We start from the raw sequence: 17,297 nt of genomic DNA on the forward strand, positions 1-17,297 counted from the left end.
AAATATCAGCACTTAGTGCCCGTGAGCATATCAGCACTTTATAATGTGCGAAAATAACTTTGACTTGAATAATGGGAATTTATTTTATGTGTGTATGTGTTTGTGTGCTAAAGTCCTTTAGGTTGCTGTGATAGCCTATATTACTGTATGCATTGCATTTTATCACTGACTATACAATTATTTGCAATAATAAAGCACTAAACTTGTCAGCAAATTCTGAAACATAATGTGCTTGTTTAGTCAAGGAGCAATACAATGTTGTTGCATTTTTCTAAATTAAAATATTAACAACATGAACATGTAAAAAAAACCTGACTTTATTTTTAGGCCTGCAGATTGACAATACTGCGGGAATAACACGTTATGCCATGTGCAGCATGGTGCGTTTCATTTCCTCTAATGCACTGTGACATACAGTATAAGCTCCAGAGAATCTTATTTTCTCTCTGAGTGTGTCCTGTGGCTTAACTACGTCACATTTTATAATGGCTGCCAGTTCTACATGTCCTCAAAAGGTGGTCCCTCTGTAGTGGTGAAAGGAGGTGCCACTGTGTGGAAATGATATTCGGTCAGCTTTGCTTCACCGAGTCAAAACAACTCATTACCTCAGCTAAGAGTGCATCTTATGTCTGCACTGGAGTGTGTAGTACATTGTAAAGGTGTGGGTGTTAAAAAAAATAAATAAATAAATAAAAGGAAAGTCCAGAATGTACTGCATGTTCAATTTCAAACTGAATACAGCACCATGTTAGGGAATTATTTTATCCAATAATATTTATGTAAAAAAAAAAAAAAAAGTGAGGTACACAGTGATCTGTATTTGACTGTGACAATATTGGGCCAGATAATTATTGATGCCCTGCGTCTGTGATTTTTAGTAATATTTAAGGCCTAGCATATCATAGTTGATGCATGACATGACACATTTTCAAGAAATACATTTTAAAGAAATTAAAATACTTGGATGTCGCAACATTTTTGTCAGAAGGTTCTAAAAACTGTTTGAATTTTCGGGCAATTTTATGGTTCAGTTGCAGATTAAAGGTTTATTAGTGATACATGTGTCCCACCTGCAGGAACTGAACTTCATGACAATAGATGCATTCACATAATTATATGTAATGTCAAAGGGCAATTTCTGCTTGGGGCTGACATTAGGCTAATTTGACACTGATATTTCTTCAGGTAGAAGCAATATTCAGAATCTACATGCTGACAGCTCTGTGTGTTTCTATATGGGCACTGGACACTAAATGGTTATAATACATACGTATGTTTATCCCGAAGGTCACTATTTAAACCCATAGCTTACTTACTTGCAAATCTGACTGCTGGTTAACATCCCCAGTTGCTGTTATATAGAAGTTTCCATCCAAACAAATTCCACAATGATGTTCTCATTAGAACGATTCATTTACTCAACTCTTGACACTTTTGAACATTTTATGGTGCTGCAGTGAGATCAGCAAAACAATGCCCACAGCTCTGTTGGTACTAAAGAAACGAGAAAAAATAACCTATAACTATGTTTTGTAATATTATATATTTTTGCTTTTATTCCTGGCACTGTGGTAAGTTACTTTCACAGTAATTTCCATTATGGTTCATTTTAATGATTATCTCGGGGTAAAGTCATTTTTTTCATGGAGGTCATGGTTATTTTTTGGTTTGCAATACTTTCCAATTTTAGCATGTCTACCCATATTTTGTTTTTGTTTTTTTTGTTTTTTGGCTTGTTTGTATTATACTCTTGAGTTTTCACCAGCTGATCGTGCTGGCAGTCCAGAGGGAACACAGTGAGCCTATTTTGATGTGTTTCATCGAGACTCACTTTCCAAAACCACAGTGTGACTGTATAGCTTCAGGACAGGGATTGCAAACAGGGACGTTAATCTGAGAGGTAAGAAGAAATGTGGTTGTGATAGATGTGACTGAAAAGTGGTGTAATCCCAGGCATGTCAGAAAAAGGGTGCTGTGGCCCGTGTAGTGGGCTGCTAGCTGTGTCCGTACTTGCAGAAGAAATTTTCTTCCATCGTTCTTTTTGCTGTTTGGATTCCCTTTTAATTCAGTTCGGATCGGCGCACTGTTTGGATTACTCAGTCAACTGATGCAGAGGTCAAGTGAATGTTATGAGTGGCACTGGATCAGAAATGGATCTGGACAGTCTAAAATCCTTTTTCGTCTTCCTTCCAACAAGGACAGATACAGACAGTCTTACCTGTGTCATTCAAAAATATCCATATACACTTATTTTTACACTTTTTCTTATGTCTTAATTTATTGTGCTCCTTATTTTGTGTATTTATTTGCATTTCTAATATAGTATTTATTCTTTTAAGCTGTGTTAGCTTGGCTGCTCTAACCTTTGAAATAAATATAATATATAAGTATATATCATTTTATATAAAAGTGCAGTGCAGTCCTGTGAAAAGCAGTACACTCCATGATTCAGTACCTTATAGAACCATCATTAGCAGCAATAACTTAATTTATCAGTAGTTAGCAATAACTTTAAGTGATCATTATTTGTACAACTTCATTATTCTGTCGCATTATTGTGGAAGAATTTTGGACGACTCTTCTTCTTGCCACAACATTTCATTTACATGTCAAGGTCTTACTTTGACTGGGTCATTGCAACACTTTGATTCTTGTTTTTCACCCATTCTGTTGTCGATTTGCTGCTGTGATTAGGATCTTTGTCCTGTTGCATGACCCACTCTAGGCCAAGCTTTAGCTGTCAGATACATGTCCTCACATTCATGTGGTCAATTCATGGAGTTCGTGGTCAACTCAATGAGGTGACATATTTTCTCTGAATATTTCAAGGCTTTGTGGTCCGCTCACTTGATTATTCTCTCTTTTAGTTAGTTATTTAAATGCTGCATTATTGCACAGAAGTTAATTGTAAAAATGTAACCATTGGAAAATAAATCCCCAAAACAAGCTGAAGCTGGAGTCTTCCCTTTCTACAAACCAATTAAAAGCTTGTATACAAGTATAAATATAACTCTTATAAATATACTGGGTTTACCAAGTAGCTTTTCGCAGTACATTTTGCAGACAGTCTGGTTTTCAATCACATTAGAGACAGTCTAAACTTTCTCCTATCTGCAGATGCTGGACGACTGGGTCATCTGGAAAACTTGATGGTTACTTTGGGTTAAGCATTAAGCTGGTTTAGGACCGATCTTATTACCAGATCAGTGCCAATTAAAAAAGGGAAATTCCCTTCTTATCAAATGCTGTTATTGCTTTCCAGCCATATTCCCGTCTGTCTTTACATCTCCCCTGACTCTGTCAGTGCAGACTTCCTTTTAAACATATTGTAAGGATTTTTCTGACTAAAGTGAAACTCTCCATTCGGAAAGGTCTCAAAGGTCATTGAGAGTGGAATCTCTCGAAAGAATATAATGATTTAGGCCCTAAGGCTTGAGCGGAGACTCTCTCCTCTAATTTTATAATTTTGGGAGAATAGACAGGCTCTGCATACATAGCATTCCTACTCCTCCTCAATACTTATGGCAAAGGAGCTGTGTTAACCTTATTTGAATATATGACCAGGCATGAAGACTTTATAAATGTGTATGATCAGTATGAATACGCCGGCATCGGCACTGGATGACAACACTCTCAACACATGTTGTCGTTTTGTTCTCCTTATTTCAAAGCTGGCTGCAATAAATGTTTCTGTAGAAAGAATCTGATTCTCTTGAAATCTCCTTGCTCAAGTATGTTGTAAAAAAATTCCCAGAACACCTATAGAAGTATAGTGTATGCATAAATACATCTGTAGTTTTATTCAAATTCAGTTCACAGAAAAAGCTCTTGGGTACAGCAAACCACAAACTTTATGGGGTTTTACTATAAATGTTTTTTTAATTGCTATTTGGATTCAACCATGTTTTGAAAATGAAGAAATTGAATTTACAAGACAAGACAAAGCACATTGCATAATTTCTGCTGCCCTTGCACTTTGCAGAAGTTGTCCAATTAAGCATTATGTTTTTTTTCTTTTCTTTAAATTTACATTTAATTTAATGTACATTTGGTAATAATCTGTAAATTTGGTTTTAATGCATCAAACCTAAGTTGATGTGACAGGTGTTGTGTGTTTGGACAGAATCATTCACTTGTCTCCAGATTTAGATGTTAACTGGCGCCAACAGCTCACGACCCAAACTTTAGCATCTCTCCACCCACTACCATTCAAATGATTTTAAGACTTTACTGATCATGCTTAAAGTTCAGTGGGGGTCTTGCCCTGAGCTACGTTTCTGACCTTTAAGAGGCCTGCGAGCCAGAGTGCGCTCTCAGATCGTCAGACAGGCCACTCCTGACTGCTTTTAAGTCTGAAATCAAGAGGCAACCAAGCACTTGCTGCGAGGGCTCCTATACAGTCAATTGCCCAGCTGGAGAAACTGATGCCCACTGAGTCAATAGTGCTTTTTATACAGCACCAAAAATGCTAAAGCAACATGCAGTGCAGGCTACAGGGCAGATGCAAATGTCATTACCTGTTTTGTGTTTTCTCTTTTTCAGAACAAGAGCTTGAAAAACAAGCTGCTCTCGGGGAACAAACTTTGTGATGCCTATGCTGAGGAGGTAAGAATTTTCAATTAGTACATTCTGTTTCACCTCGTGCATAGTTAATATTCAGGTCCAGCTATTTAATTGTCTATTGTTCATGAAAAGAGTGCAGTTTGTAACGTAATGCATATTGCAAGCAAGTAGTCTTAACAAAGCAAAAACAGTGCTATAACTGAGAAATGCAATGTGATTGCTTTTAATTCAATGCAAAGTATTAAGATATTAATATATATTAGAAAAAATACATGTTTGTTTGTTTGTTTGTGTTTTATTTATGGTTTAGCTTATCATTTAGTTCATTAGTTGCTGCTATAATAAGAAAACTCTTGATGCGACCTGTGTGTATAAAGATTTATAAAGGACCAGTTAGAAATGATCCATTTTTGTTTCCCTCTCTCTGTCTCTCCCACTCCCTCACATAAACATACCCAGACACACACGCAAGCGCGTGCAAGCACACAATCTTTGTTTTGGCAGTCCAGTGAATCTCAGAACAACTTGTCTCTAAGTGCAAGCTTTTTGATGGCTGTGCAGTGCAATCTGAGAAACTCAGGTTGTGGTGAGAGTAGCTTTGAGTGCATTTGGTCTGTGTCATTTTTGCTCTCACTTTTCCTCTTCTTCAGCTCTGCTTTCAGTTTTTTTACAGTCAGCAGTGTCCATCAGGTCCACATCCATAGTGAGCCCTTGAGCTGAGCTTTGAACTGTCACTTTTGCCTTCCTGATGGCCAGTGCACACGCTGTAATCTAGCCACGCAGGATCTTACAAGGCAGCGAATCCTACAGGCATCCTGTTGACATGCTCGAGTCAGTGCAGCTTGTATTGTGTAATTATGGGGTTCCTAGTTATGCAGTTGTACAGCTGGTGATTCCATGCTTTTCCTATAGTCAGGCTACAGTATGTAGGATGACTTAAGATTTTTACTACCTTGGTGCACTGAGGTGATATGGACAGCTTGATAGATGACTCTGTGTGGGGATGGAGGCTTTCATGAGAAAGAGACCCTAGGCTAAACCTCCCTAAAGGCAGCATGAGACTTGTTTGATCAGTGCTGTAGATGATTTTATGAAGCTTTTTGAGTGACAGAGCAATTTCAGGTAAAAATGGCAGGGCAGCTATCCACCCTGGAAGGTATGAGTATGGAAACTGAGAAGAATTAGTCTAAAATCTATACCCTTAAAAATGTAAATTACTTTTTCTACACAAATGTTTCTAATCTTAATGTTTCTATTTCACAAGGGAAGCAGCTGTCTGTATAATAGGTCAAAGCTCCATAGCACTGCAATATGCTTCCTCCAAACTTGTATCAATCTGTTCAACATTGCTTAAATTCAGCAAACACTGAGCATTAACACCTTCTTGAAAATTGTGTTTTATTTGCAAGGCTGTCAGATTGCATAGCGAGTATACTTGATAACAGAGTACATTTAGTCAAACAAATGTTAGAACAGTATAGCTTAGCAGGAAGCACTTGCCTTTCCCATGCCTCAGTTCTGTCACCACAACTGTGTTATTATTTTTGACCGACTGAATGAAGTCACTTGAGAGTGTGAATGATTAAATTCTGATCCTGCAATGTGGTTAACATAGAATAAACCGACACAGCTTAACAGAGTTGTTTTGGGGGGGGCAGAACACATATGTCTTGAACACCATCAGCCGTAACCAACTAAAAGATCATACTGCACAATGTTACGTGCTGAAGAGCTTTTCATTGACCTTGAAGTCAGCCCCAAAACTAAGGTTATTCTCAAGTCCCTAGTGAGATGTAGAAAATTGGTGTTGAACATTACAGGCGCTTTTCCTTCTACAAATCTTCCAGCTAAAGATCCCTGACATTTCACCAGTTAAGCTGATCCAAGCCATCATCACATATTCAAACTCTGAGTTGTTTGATGGCACATTTGACTATGCAGCCTGTCTGATTATAACACTTCAGGGAAGTGTTGGACAGAGTACAAATGCAATGAAGAGATACTGATTAAAGTTGTGGGTCACTCGCTATACTGAGCCAGAATTTTCATGCAACACCAAAGGCAGTCATGAAAATGGTGATAAATTATGTGCTTGTAGTTAATATACCATAATATCCCATCCTCAATCCTTTTTAATTCCAAGTTCCAGTCTCTGCCAGCTGGATTTTTTTTCTGAAGATCTGTTATCAAGGCTGGGAGGCTTTGAGATCTTTAGGGAACAAATCGCTACTAGACTTTTCTTGACCACAGGTAGATGGAGGTCATTGTCTTCAATTCCTTTGGGAGACTTTAAATGGAGGAGTAAATCAGAGAGAAGAACATTGTTCCATGTGCCTTCTTCCAGAAAGTTATTTATGTTTAAAGGGTTATAGAGTGAGCCTGCAATCACACTGTAATGATTGTGAAGTGAAAGAAAGTGATAGACTCTAAAGCTACAAAACAAATTGCCACAGGTAATTGCGAACAACATCATTAAAAGTTTTTTTTCTGGTGGCAAGAAAGTTATGCCTCCTCAAACATAATGTATCTTTAGAGAGTTTAAATTCTGATATACAGTGCAGGGCAATATTCTTGAGCCATTACTTAAGGCTCTTATGACTATATTTTCCTAGAAAAATGGGAAATAGGAACATCAGTTTATTAAGATGCGTGAGCAGGGATACATGGTAATACAGTACATTTGACAAAAATTGAGTTTTGAAGATTCTACTGTCAAAGACAATATTTGATGTAAACACCTTTATCCCTCAAAAGTCTGACTTCATGTAGTCTTCAGAAAGAGTTCTCCAGACTTCTTGAAGGACATTTAAATCCCTTCTTTGAATGTTGTTGCCTTTTGTTCTGTTCTCTGTCAAAATGGTCCTACGCTGCTTTAGTTATGTTGAGGGCCAGGCTCTTGGGGGAGGCCAATCCATGACTGATAGTGGTTAATTGTGTGTTTTTCTATTGCATTATTATTGCATTGGTGGCTTTCTTGGGATTATTGTCACGCTGAAAAATTAAGCTGCTCCCAATAGATGGTGTTGCATGCTGGATCAAAACCCAATGGTTTTTGGGGTCATAATTTATATTTGACAAGGTCCCCAACACCACTAACCAAAACACAGTCCCAAATCTTGAGAGAGTCTTCATCCTGTTTCATAAATGGCTGTAGACACTCACTGCTATACTTCTCTTTTATGCTCCTTTATGCATATTGACAATGATTCATCACTCTATAAGATTAGTTGCCATTGATTTTCTGTCCAGTTCTTATGTGATCTGGCAAATCTCAGCCTTTCCTCTCTGTTTTTCTTCCTTAAGAATGGCTTCTTGTCAGCCACTCTTTCACTGAGGCAACGTCTGATTAGGCTTCAATGAACAGTACATGGACCAACTGAAGGGCCAGATACATCTCTCATGTCCTGTGTCAAGTCTTTGAATCATTTTTCTGTATTTCTTAAGAACATGACTTTTAGATACTGAACGTCTGCTGTAGATCAGTTTTTAAGCCTCCTGCATCTTCCTTTGACCAGTTTCCACAGATTTCTTTGAGGGTACAGTGCATATCATGCAAAGATACGTTTACCAAGTTTTCAGCTGATAGCTCTAGGAATTTACCTTGTAAAAATACTGATTTGTGTATTCAATACTATGTTATCTTTGGTCTTAATGTGACAGGCTGCTAGTAACAAAGCGTCTAAAGCTTGAAGTGTCTTTTTTGCTTGAATGGGTTCATGGGTTCATAGGTCAGTGTTAAGTGGCTTAACAAATAACAGATGCATTCTTCAAAAAATGGTCAGCTAGGACTTGTCCAAAGAAAAACTTTGAAAGTCCTTCAAAAAGGATGAAGGACTATTGACAAAGACCACTTCAATTAAACTGATGTGCGGTTCAAGACTTTTGAATAATACTGAATGTTTGTTTTTTTTCTATAGAGAATCATTATATTATTCTATTATTGATTATTTGTAATAATTATTGCCTTTTACAGTGTTTCATGCAAAACATGAATCTGAATACCCATCCAAAACATCAAAACATTCAATAAACACTGAACAACATTATGTAATTTGTCTCTAGAAATGATGGTTTTATCTTCAAAGACCTTTTTAGTTAAGGTTTTTTATTTTCTTCAAAGCACTGAGTCAGAGATTTTTTTTTCTCATTTTCTTTCCTTGCTGTGATAGCTTGTGATAGCGTCTTTGAATTTTAAATCAATTCTTTGAAGCAATGTCCAAGAAGCGAGATTAGGCCTTTTTTCAGCTGGTCTCAGATAAACTTTCTAGGAACAAATTCCATTTGTTTTCACATGATACATTTTGGGATTTTGTGTGAGTAAATAGGAGCATGACTTTTTGTGTGATTTTTGTTCTCATCTTGAGAACTGGGAGTCTTGGGAATTACTGTATTGTATATTGGAATACATTTCATTTGGTGTGGTAATCGTTTTTACAAAGCTGATTTAACTTGTACATATTTTTTTGTGAGGCTGATCCTCTACCTCGCATAGCAAGAGCTACAGTATGCTCTTAATCCATGTGCTGCTGTGAAAACCACTGAGCCAAAAAGACTTCAAATTACATGTTAACAGCACCGCAGGGTTTTAGTGATATGCATGATCTTGCATGCATACATGCATGATGCTTCCCTACTGTAAATTTTGTGATTTTGTACTTATATATTCGTTAATAATCATCAACAAGCTAAGTATTATATTAAGAAAGGAAAGAAAGGAACGAGAAAAGAAAAAAGAGAAAAATATCTATTTAAAAAAAACACTCCATTGGCCACTCTATTAAGTACGCATTACTAGTACCAGCCTGGACTCACTTTTACCTTCAGAACTGTTTTAATTATTTGTGGCATAAATTCAGCAATTGGGCCTTGACTGACAGCACCACAAAGTCCCTGCAGAATTATTGACTCCACATCCATGTCATGAATCTGTGTCATAGTTATGTTGCTGGAATTAGCCATCAGAAGATGTCTAAGAAGATAAAGGGATATAACTGGTCAGCAGCAATATTTAGGTAGGTTGTAGCATCTTCTGTAGTTCAATTTTGGTGAGCCCTTGTGAATTATTAGCCGCACCTTCTTGTTCTTAGCTGACATGAGTTTCACCCAGTGTTGTCTTCTGCTGCCATAGCCTACCTTCTTCAGAGTTTGATGTGTTGTGCATTCAGAAATGCTCTTCTGCATATGTTGGTTATAATGAGTCATAACTAGAGTTATTGTTATTTTTCTTTCAGCTTCAAAGCAACTTTGTCATTTTCCTCTGACGTCTTAAATATGAGAGCTGTTGCTCTCAGTAGACTCTCTGTAAAACCCTAGAAATGGCTGTGTGGGAAAATGTCAGTACATCAGCAGTTTCTAAAAAAATACTCCAAACCAATAAGACCAGTCTATCTGGCACAAACCACCATGCCACATTCATTGTCACTTACAGTAAATCACTTTTCTACATTCCCATTCTCAGTTTGAACAGCATTACATCTTCTTTACCATGTCTGTAGGTGCCTTAATCAACTGAATTACTGTCATGTGATTCAGTGATTGGATATTTGCTTTACCAAATATCTAATCAGTAGTTAAACAAATGTACCTAACAAAATGGTCAGCCATGTATTTTCTGCTGTTAGTGTAAAAGGAAAGCCCTTGATTAAGAACAAAATACTTCTATTCATTTTTCTTGACTAAAGACTTGTATCTAATCTTGAGTTGAGACGACGTGTGTGGTGTACGGCTAAAACTGATACTTCTTTTTGGCATTTTGAGTTGTGGCATAACGTGAAAACCTAGCAGTACTGAGTGGTGAGGCTAGTGCCAGGTTTACATTTTTGTAAGAAAAATTAGTAATAATTCATCAAAGCAGTAGCTTATTAATACTCTGATCAGAGAATAATTGATGAACTTTTGCAGCTTTAGCATTGGGGAACATACTTTTCTCAACAAATGTAGGCTTTTTTTTTCTTAATTTTTTTGATTTTGGAATTGTGGATTTGAGGCTTCCTGCACTGTATTAGATAATATTGCCATCATATGCATTTCTTAAATATTGAGGCGACACCAGGCTTTATATTTAATATTATTCTCCTATGAAATAACAAATATAATTGTCAGAGTATCAGTTAATTCAAACTAATTTCTTCGATCTGGGCATAAGGAGCAGACAACTCCACTCAATATTATGAGGGTTAATAGGGCTAATAAGACTCTTGGCTGTGTTACTCAATTTGCCTGAGCTTCATTAAAAAACATTTCATTGATGTGTTATCATTTGCACTAAATTGATTTAGAATAGTTTCAGTAAATCTGACTTTACTGTATTTCATTGTAAGCTAATCACATTTAAAATCCTTCTTCTCACATACAACATCTTGAATAATCAGCTCCTAATTTTAAAGACTTCGTAGTTCTATATCACCCAACCCGCATGCTTACTTGTGGTTTGTAGAATATTTAAAAGTGGAATGGGAGGCAGAGACTTCAATTTTCAGGCCATTCCTCTGTGGAACGAACTCCCAGTTTGGATTTGGGAGACAGACATCCTCTCTTCTTTTAATATTAAGCCTAAAACGATACTTTTTGATAAAGCTTATAGTTGGAGCTGGATCAGGTGACCATGTACCAACCCTAGACTTCCACAGTATGTCACCCACAAACAGTCACAGCTGATGACTTCCTTTCCCTGCGCCTGGTTCTGTCAGAGGTTTCCTTATGTTAAAAGGGCGTTTTTCCTCCCGCTGTCACCAAGTACTTGTTCACAGGGGATTGTGTGAGCATTGCCTTACAATATAAAGTGCCTTGAGATGACTTTTGTTGTGATTGTGCACTATATAAATAAACCTTTATGGTATTAAATTGAGTTTAATAAGATTTTATTTTATTGTTGATTTTCAAAAACACTGAAAATACAATCATTAAATTCTTATTATTGTCATGGTGTGTCATATAACAGTGGGTTAACTTCACCAATCCCAAAAAGCTTCAGTTGGCTGTTATATATAACTAGAAATGTATTTATTTATTTATTTGCTTTTTATCCATTTCATTGGAAAAATGTCATGCAACCTTCCCACAAACAGACAGTAATATCCTCAGGGGAAACATCTGATAGCTTACGAAACTTGAGTCAGTGTCAAGGTTAAGACCATTCGGTAAAGGAGTTTGACACATAACATTAGAGATGTGATTTAATCCATTGCACATCTTTTCCTCACCAGAACAAATTTGTCACCTTTTTCCTATTCTGTCAAATTTATGGTGTCATTATTTGGATGACAGATGTTGTTACACTTCCATATTTCCGCCCTGTTATCATTAGAATTACCTTTCATTGTTGCATTTGGATTAATGGAAACACTGAGTAACCCAAACCTCACATATGCAGATAAGATATAATATGCTGGATTTGGGAGGATTTCCTGTAATGAAGGATTTCAAGGTGAATGGCCTCATGTAATTAATTCTACGGGGCTTTGTGAATAGAGCAGTGTGCCATCGTCATCCTCTGTGTTTTGTGGCAGTTAATGAGCTAGGAAACATATCAGAGTCTTTCCCAATGAAGCATCCCTTATTTTAATAAATGCTCTTTGCTTCCATCCATTATTAGACTTTGATTGTGTGTGTGTGTGAGAGAGGGAGTTGTGGAGTTGTTCTAATAACATGTGTGCGAATCCGACATGATAAAAACTAAAAGTCCATGCATGCCATTCCTACATTATTTAAGGTTGATGTTACCATGTTTGTGTGATAGGCATTTATCAGTATCACTGACATGTTTTAAACTGTTGTGTAATCAGGAATGAACTGTGCAATGGCCAGAACCAGTTACCTTATATGCATATGGGAACCATATGCGATATCAACAGCTGTGTCACTCACTGTGTCTCATCATGTACATCCTTGTTGTTGCTCTTTTTTTTCCATCTCTAAGTCTTAAAATGTTAGTTTTTTTATTCTAACCTCTCAATGAGCACTGAAGCTGTGATTTATGAAGTTAAATTCCATACAATATTAGAATTCCACTTACCAAATTAGAAATGAAAGCAGATTTGTTTGGCTTCTTTGATAAAACCTTGTTTGGGGAGATGGGTGTTTTTAGCTTCGGTGATATATCCTACGATACAACTGATTTGTGTAAAGGGAGCATACAAGAGCAGAATCTTGAAATAAAAAAATACATTTTTATCTCTATATCTACACTGAATAAATCAGATTACCTTGACTGGAAGGATTGAAGTGACATGTTTGCTTCACACTGTACGATTCTGGCTCGGAGCCAGTCTCCGTTCTGCTCCAGCTGCATTGTGTTGGTATAACGTTAATGTGGTAATATGCTTTTGTTTGTATGATTTGGAACCCTCTTGTGGCCACAGTTGGTACTTGAGAAGTTGTTATGCCCAGCTAGTTTGCTACAAGTGCTCAGTGGAGGTGAAACCTTTGCCCACGCATGCCTGTAAGTTTCCATTACATACTATAACCTTAACTATCTGATTTGTGATGCATGTGTAATGTGCGTATACTGAGTTACTATTTCAGCTGTGTGGTCATTACTCATTTGTAAAGCTACTTGTGTGCTAGCGACTGTATATTAGCATGTGTTTGCTAACTTGCTATGATCAATAATGCTAGTTAACTGAAGGTGATGTTTATGTTTAATTTAGGCAACCTTAAGATTTATGTTTTTGCTGGTTGTCATGAAAACTAAGTTTCAATTAGTACATTATGTATGTTCAGTGAATGAGAAGGTAATTATCTGTTTTGTGTTTATTTAGTTTTACAAAAAGAAAAGAGAAAGGAGAGAAATGAAAATGGATAAGGGATACCATGTATAAGAAGCCTTAGTAACATGGCCTGTAAACTGGAGATGCAGATCGAAGTAAAGAAGAATCTCAGTTCAAAGCATTCTCTTCTTCTCATTCTGTTCACTGTCTGTCAAACTGGATAAGCTAAATCACGCCCACATCTAGTGAGGACAGAACAGTAAAAAGGCATACAATTCAGCAGATTTCACCATTCAAGGCGGCTACTGTATTCACAATGTCTGAGCCATCAGCTAACCAAGCCCAGCAGGTAGAGACACTTGGATCTCTGGAGACAAGATCATACTGTTCCAGCTCAAAACTTTCCAACAGGTCAACAGCAAGCGTTGCAGCGCTCAGGGCACGTGCCAAAGCAGAGGCTGCACAAGCGCAGTTGGCTTATGTGGAACAAGAAGCGGAAGCTATGAAACAACAAGCTCTAATCCAAGCACAGCTGCATATTCTCCAGGTGAAGAAAATGGCTGCTGCTGCATCAGCTGAAGCACAGGTCTTAGAGGCAGCTGTTCGGCTTGATTGGTGTCAATCCTAATGTAGAGAAACTACCACACACATTGCAAGAGAAGTGGATTTCATGTGCATCCAAGTTCAAAACAAACCACAACGTTGCCTTCCCACCTTTCTCTGTCTTTTCCCAGTTTGTACGAGAACAAGCGAGAATCAGGAATGATCCCAGCTTCTTTTTTCTCTCAACAGGCGTAGGGAAAGCTGAACGACCTATAAGGTACAGCAGAACACAGATATCAGTAAGAAAGACAGATGTGTCATGTGAACAGGGTGTAAGTGAATTGGATAAGTGGGATGACCCAGACAAGCAGTGTCCTCTCCATAGGAAACCACACCCTCTTAGGAAATGTCGCAGTTTTCGTAGTAAGTCTCTTGAAGAAAGAAAAGCTTACCTAAAGGAGAAGAACATATGCTTTAGATGTTGTGGATCCACCAAGCATCTAGCAAAGAACTGCACAGCCAAAATTACTTGTAAGGAATGTGAAAGCGACAAGCACATCTCGGCTTTGCATCCAGGCCCACCCCCTCACTACTTCAGACTGCCACTAGAGACAGGAAAGCATTGCGGGGAGCCTCAAGCCATGCCAGTGTCAACCTCAGCTAAAGCCATGTGCACTAAAGTCTGTGGAGATTGGCATAGCCCTAGGTCTTGTGCCAAAATCTGTCTAGCTCTGGTTTATCCTTCTGGCAAGAGAGAGAAAGCAATCAAACTATATGCAGTCTTAGATTATCAGAGCAACCGCTCTCTCGCACGATCCATGTTTTTTGACATCTTCGAGGTGGACGGGAACACAGAGACATACACACTCAAGACGTGCTCAGCCAAACACTTCATCATAGAGTCGATTGATGGCACCAAGGTACCTCTTCCTCCATTGCTGGAATGTGATATGATTCCAGAGGACCGGTCTGAGATACCCTCTCCTGAAGTTGCACAACATTTTCCACACTTGAAGGACATTGCACACAAAATCCCTCCCATCAATTCAGACGCACAAATCCTTCTGCTCCTAGGAAGGGATGTGTTGAATTTGCATAAAGTGAGAGAACAACATAATGGACCAGCAGATGCTCCATTTGCTCAACGGCTCGACCTTGGCTGGGTAGTCATAGGAGATGTCTGTTTGGGGCGCACACATAAGCTGAGCTCTGCTGTGAGAACCTATAAAACTAACGTGTTGCTCAATGGGAGACCATCATATCTCAGCCTGTGCTTCAACAGTATGAATGCAAAGGAAAAGCTGTTAGCAGTCCAGCAGAGATGCACTACTCAAAGCCACATGGATACTTATCACGAGGTCAAAACAGACAACCTCGGTGATACAGTGTTCATCAAGAGCGAAGACGATGAGAGACCCGGACCTTCACTGGAAGATGAACGTTTCCTCAAGATCATGCAAAGCGAGATGTACCAAGACAACTCTAATAGTTGGGTCGCGCCTCTGCCCTTTGTAACACATAGGCAGCGACTGCCAAACAACCGCCAGCAAGCTCTCAAACAACTGCATACTCTCAAGCGGAGTCTCGACAGGAAGGCAGACATGAGAGATCACTTTGTTAAGTTCATGCAGAAGATGTTTGACAGTCAGCAAGCAGAGTTAGCACCTGCTTTGAAGCCTGAGGAAGAGTGCTGGTATCTTCCATTGTTTGGAGTATACCATCCGCAAAAGCCTGGACAAATACGGGTAGTTTTTGACTCTAGCGCCAAACACGAGGGGGTGTCATTGAATGATGTCCTTTTAAGTGGTCCAGACTTGAACAACACTTTGGTTGGAGTGCTACTGCGGTTCCGAAAAGAGCTTATAGCAATAACTGCAGATGTGGAACAGATGTTCTACTGCTTTACTGTAAGAGAAGATCACCGGAACTACCTACGTTTTCTCTGGTACCGAAACAATGACCTCACAAAAGATGTGACAGAGTTCCGCATGACAGTGCATGTGTTTGGCAATAGCCCCTCACCAGCTGTGGCGATCTATGGGCTGAGAACAGCAGCTCAAGCAGGAGAGGCAGAGCACAGCAAAGATGCAAGGGAGTTTGTTACCAGAAACTTTTATGTCGACGACAGTCGGACTTCACTCCCTACAGAAACAGAAGCCATCAGTCTTCTTCAAAGAACACAGAAGATGTTAGCTGAGTCCAATTTACGGCTACACAAAATTGCCTCAAACAGTAGCAAGGTAATGGATGCATGTCCAGCTGATGATCTGGCCAAGGACCTGAAAAACCTAGACCTAGGGACAGATCCTCTTCCTGTTCAGCGTAGCCTTGGACTGAGCTGGAGTCTTGAATCAGATTCTTTCACCTTCCAAGTTTCCAAGGAAGAAAGACCCTTCACTAAGCGAGGCATACTCTCTACAGTCAACAGCTTGTATGACCCGTTAGGGTTTATTGCTCCCATCACTGTCCAAGGCAAAGCCCTCATCAGAGAACTTACCACAGAACCATGTGAATGGGATGACCCTATTCCACCTGCCAAAGAAAGACAATGGAATGCATGGAAAGACTCCCTGTCAGAGGTAGAGCTTCTGCACATACCCAGGCCTTATATTCCATCTTCTCTGTCCTCCATGCAGCACCAAGAGCTTTGTGTCTTCTCAGATGCCTCGTCAATGGCTATTGCAGCAGTTGCCTACATACGAGCTATTGATAAACAAGGACAGTGCTTCATCGGGTTTGTCATGGGTAAATCCAAGCTAGCACCCAAGCCTGCACATGCCATCCCCTGATTGGAGCTGTGTGCTGCAGTTCTTGCTGTAGAGGTGGCAGAGCTCATTTGTCAGGAGATGGACCTTGAGCTGCATGCCGTAAGGTATTACACAGACAGCAAGATTGTGCTAAGCTACATCTATAATGCTTCGCGAAGGTTTTACATCTATGTGTCCAACAGAGTCTCCAGAATTAGGAAGTCCACTACATGCACGCAGTGGAATTATGTTGCAACAGAGAACAACCCAGCTGACATCGCAACAAGGCCGATTGCAGCAAGCCTCCTGCACAAAACAAGCTGGTTCACTGGTCCTCAGTTCCTGAAGCAGGCCCAACAACAGGTATCTCCATCAGTGACATTAAGTAAGTTTGACCTTGTTGAACCACAGCACGATGCAGAGATTCGCCCAGAAGTCAGCACCCTGACAACTAAGGCTACTGCTAGACCTCTAAGTCCACAGAGATTTGAACGGTTCTCCTCATGGAAAACTCTGATAAATGGAATGGCGAACCTCATCAGCGTGGCAACATACAAGTCCAGTCTTTCAAAACAAGTCCCTCAAAATCCACAAACACAGGCAAAATTTAGAGTGATCTGGAGTGTTCAACAGTTAGCATTCACGGAAGAAGTGAAACAATTGGAGAGAGGGAAACAAATTTCCGAAGTAAGTCCTCTGTGGAGGTTGAACCCCTTTATCGATCAGGATGGAGTGC

The 17,297-nt window shown here is 39.0% G+C and overlaps 2 protein-coding genes across 4 annotated transcripts in view; both read left to right on the forward strand.

The window, feature by feature from the left end:
- Window positions 1–17,297, forward strand: part of luzp2 (leucine zipper protein 2) — a 155,057-nt gene that overhangs the window by 107,607 nt on the left and 30,153 nt on the right. For both annotated transcript variants that reach the window (XM_085154362.1, XM_085154366.1), the window contains exon 6: window positions 4,543–4,605. In XM_085154362.1, coding sequence (XP_085010488.1) covers window positions 4,543–4,605 — 63 coding nt within the window. The remainder of the gene's footprint in view (window positions 1–4,542; window positions 4,606–17,297) is intronic.
- On the forward strand, window positions 4,620–16,757 carry LOC146525297 (uncharacterized). Of its 2 annotated transcripts, XM_085154271.1 has the most exons (3): window positions 4,620–13,470; window positions 13,621–14,130; window positions 14,805–16,757. In XM_085154271.1, exons 2-3 carry the CDS (start codon window positions 14,127–14,129, stop codon window positions 16,601–16,603), a joined length of 1,803 nt encoding a protein of 600 aa, XP_085010397.1. In that variant the 5' UTR covers window positions 4,620–13,470; window positions 13,621–14,126; the 3' UTR covers window positions 16,604–16,757. The 2 variants fall into 2 exon arrangements, with proteins under 2 accessions (XP_085010397.1, XP_085010387.1); XM_085154261.1 differs by having other exon boundaries at window positions 4,620–14,130.

The sequence above is a fragment of the Neolamprologus multifasciatus genome, chromosome 1, assembly GCF_963576455.1.
Source record: "Neolamprologus multifasciatus chromosome 1, fNeoMul1.2, whole genome shotgun sequence".
Taxonomy (NCBI): domain Eukaryota; kingdom Metazoa; phylum Chordata; class Actinopteri; order Cichliformes; family Cichlidae; genus Neolamprologus; species Neolamprologus multifasciatus.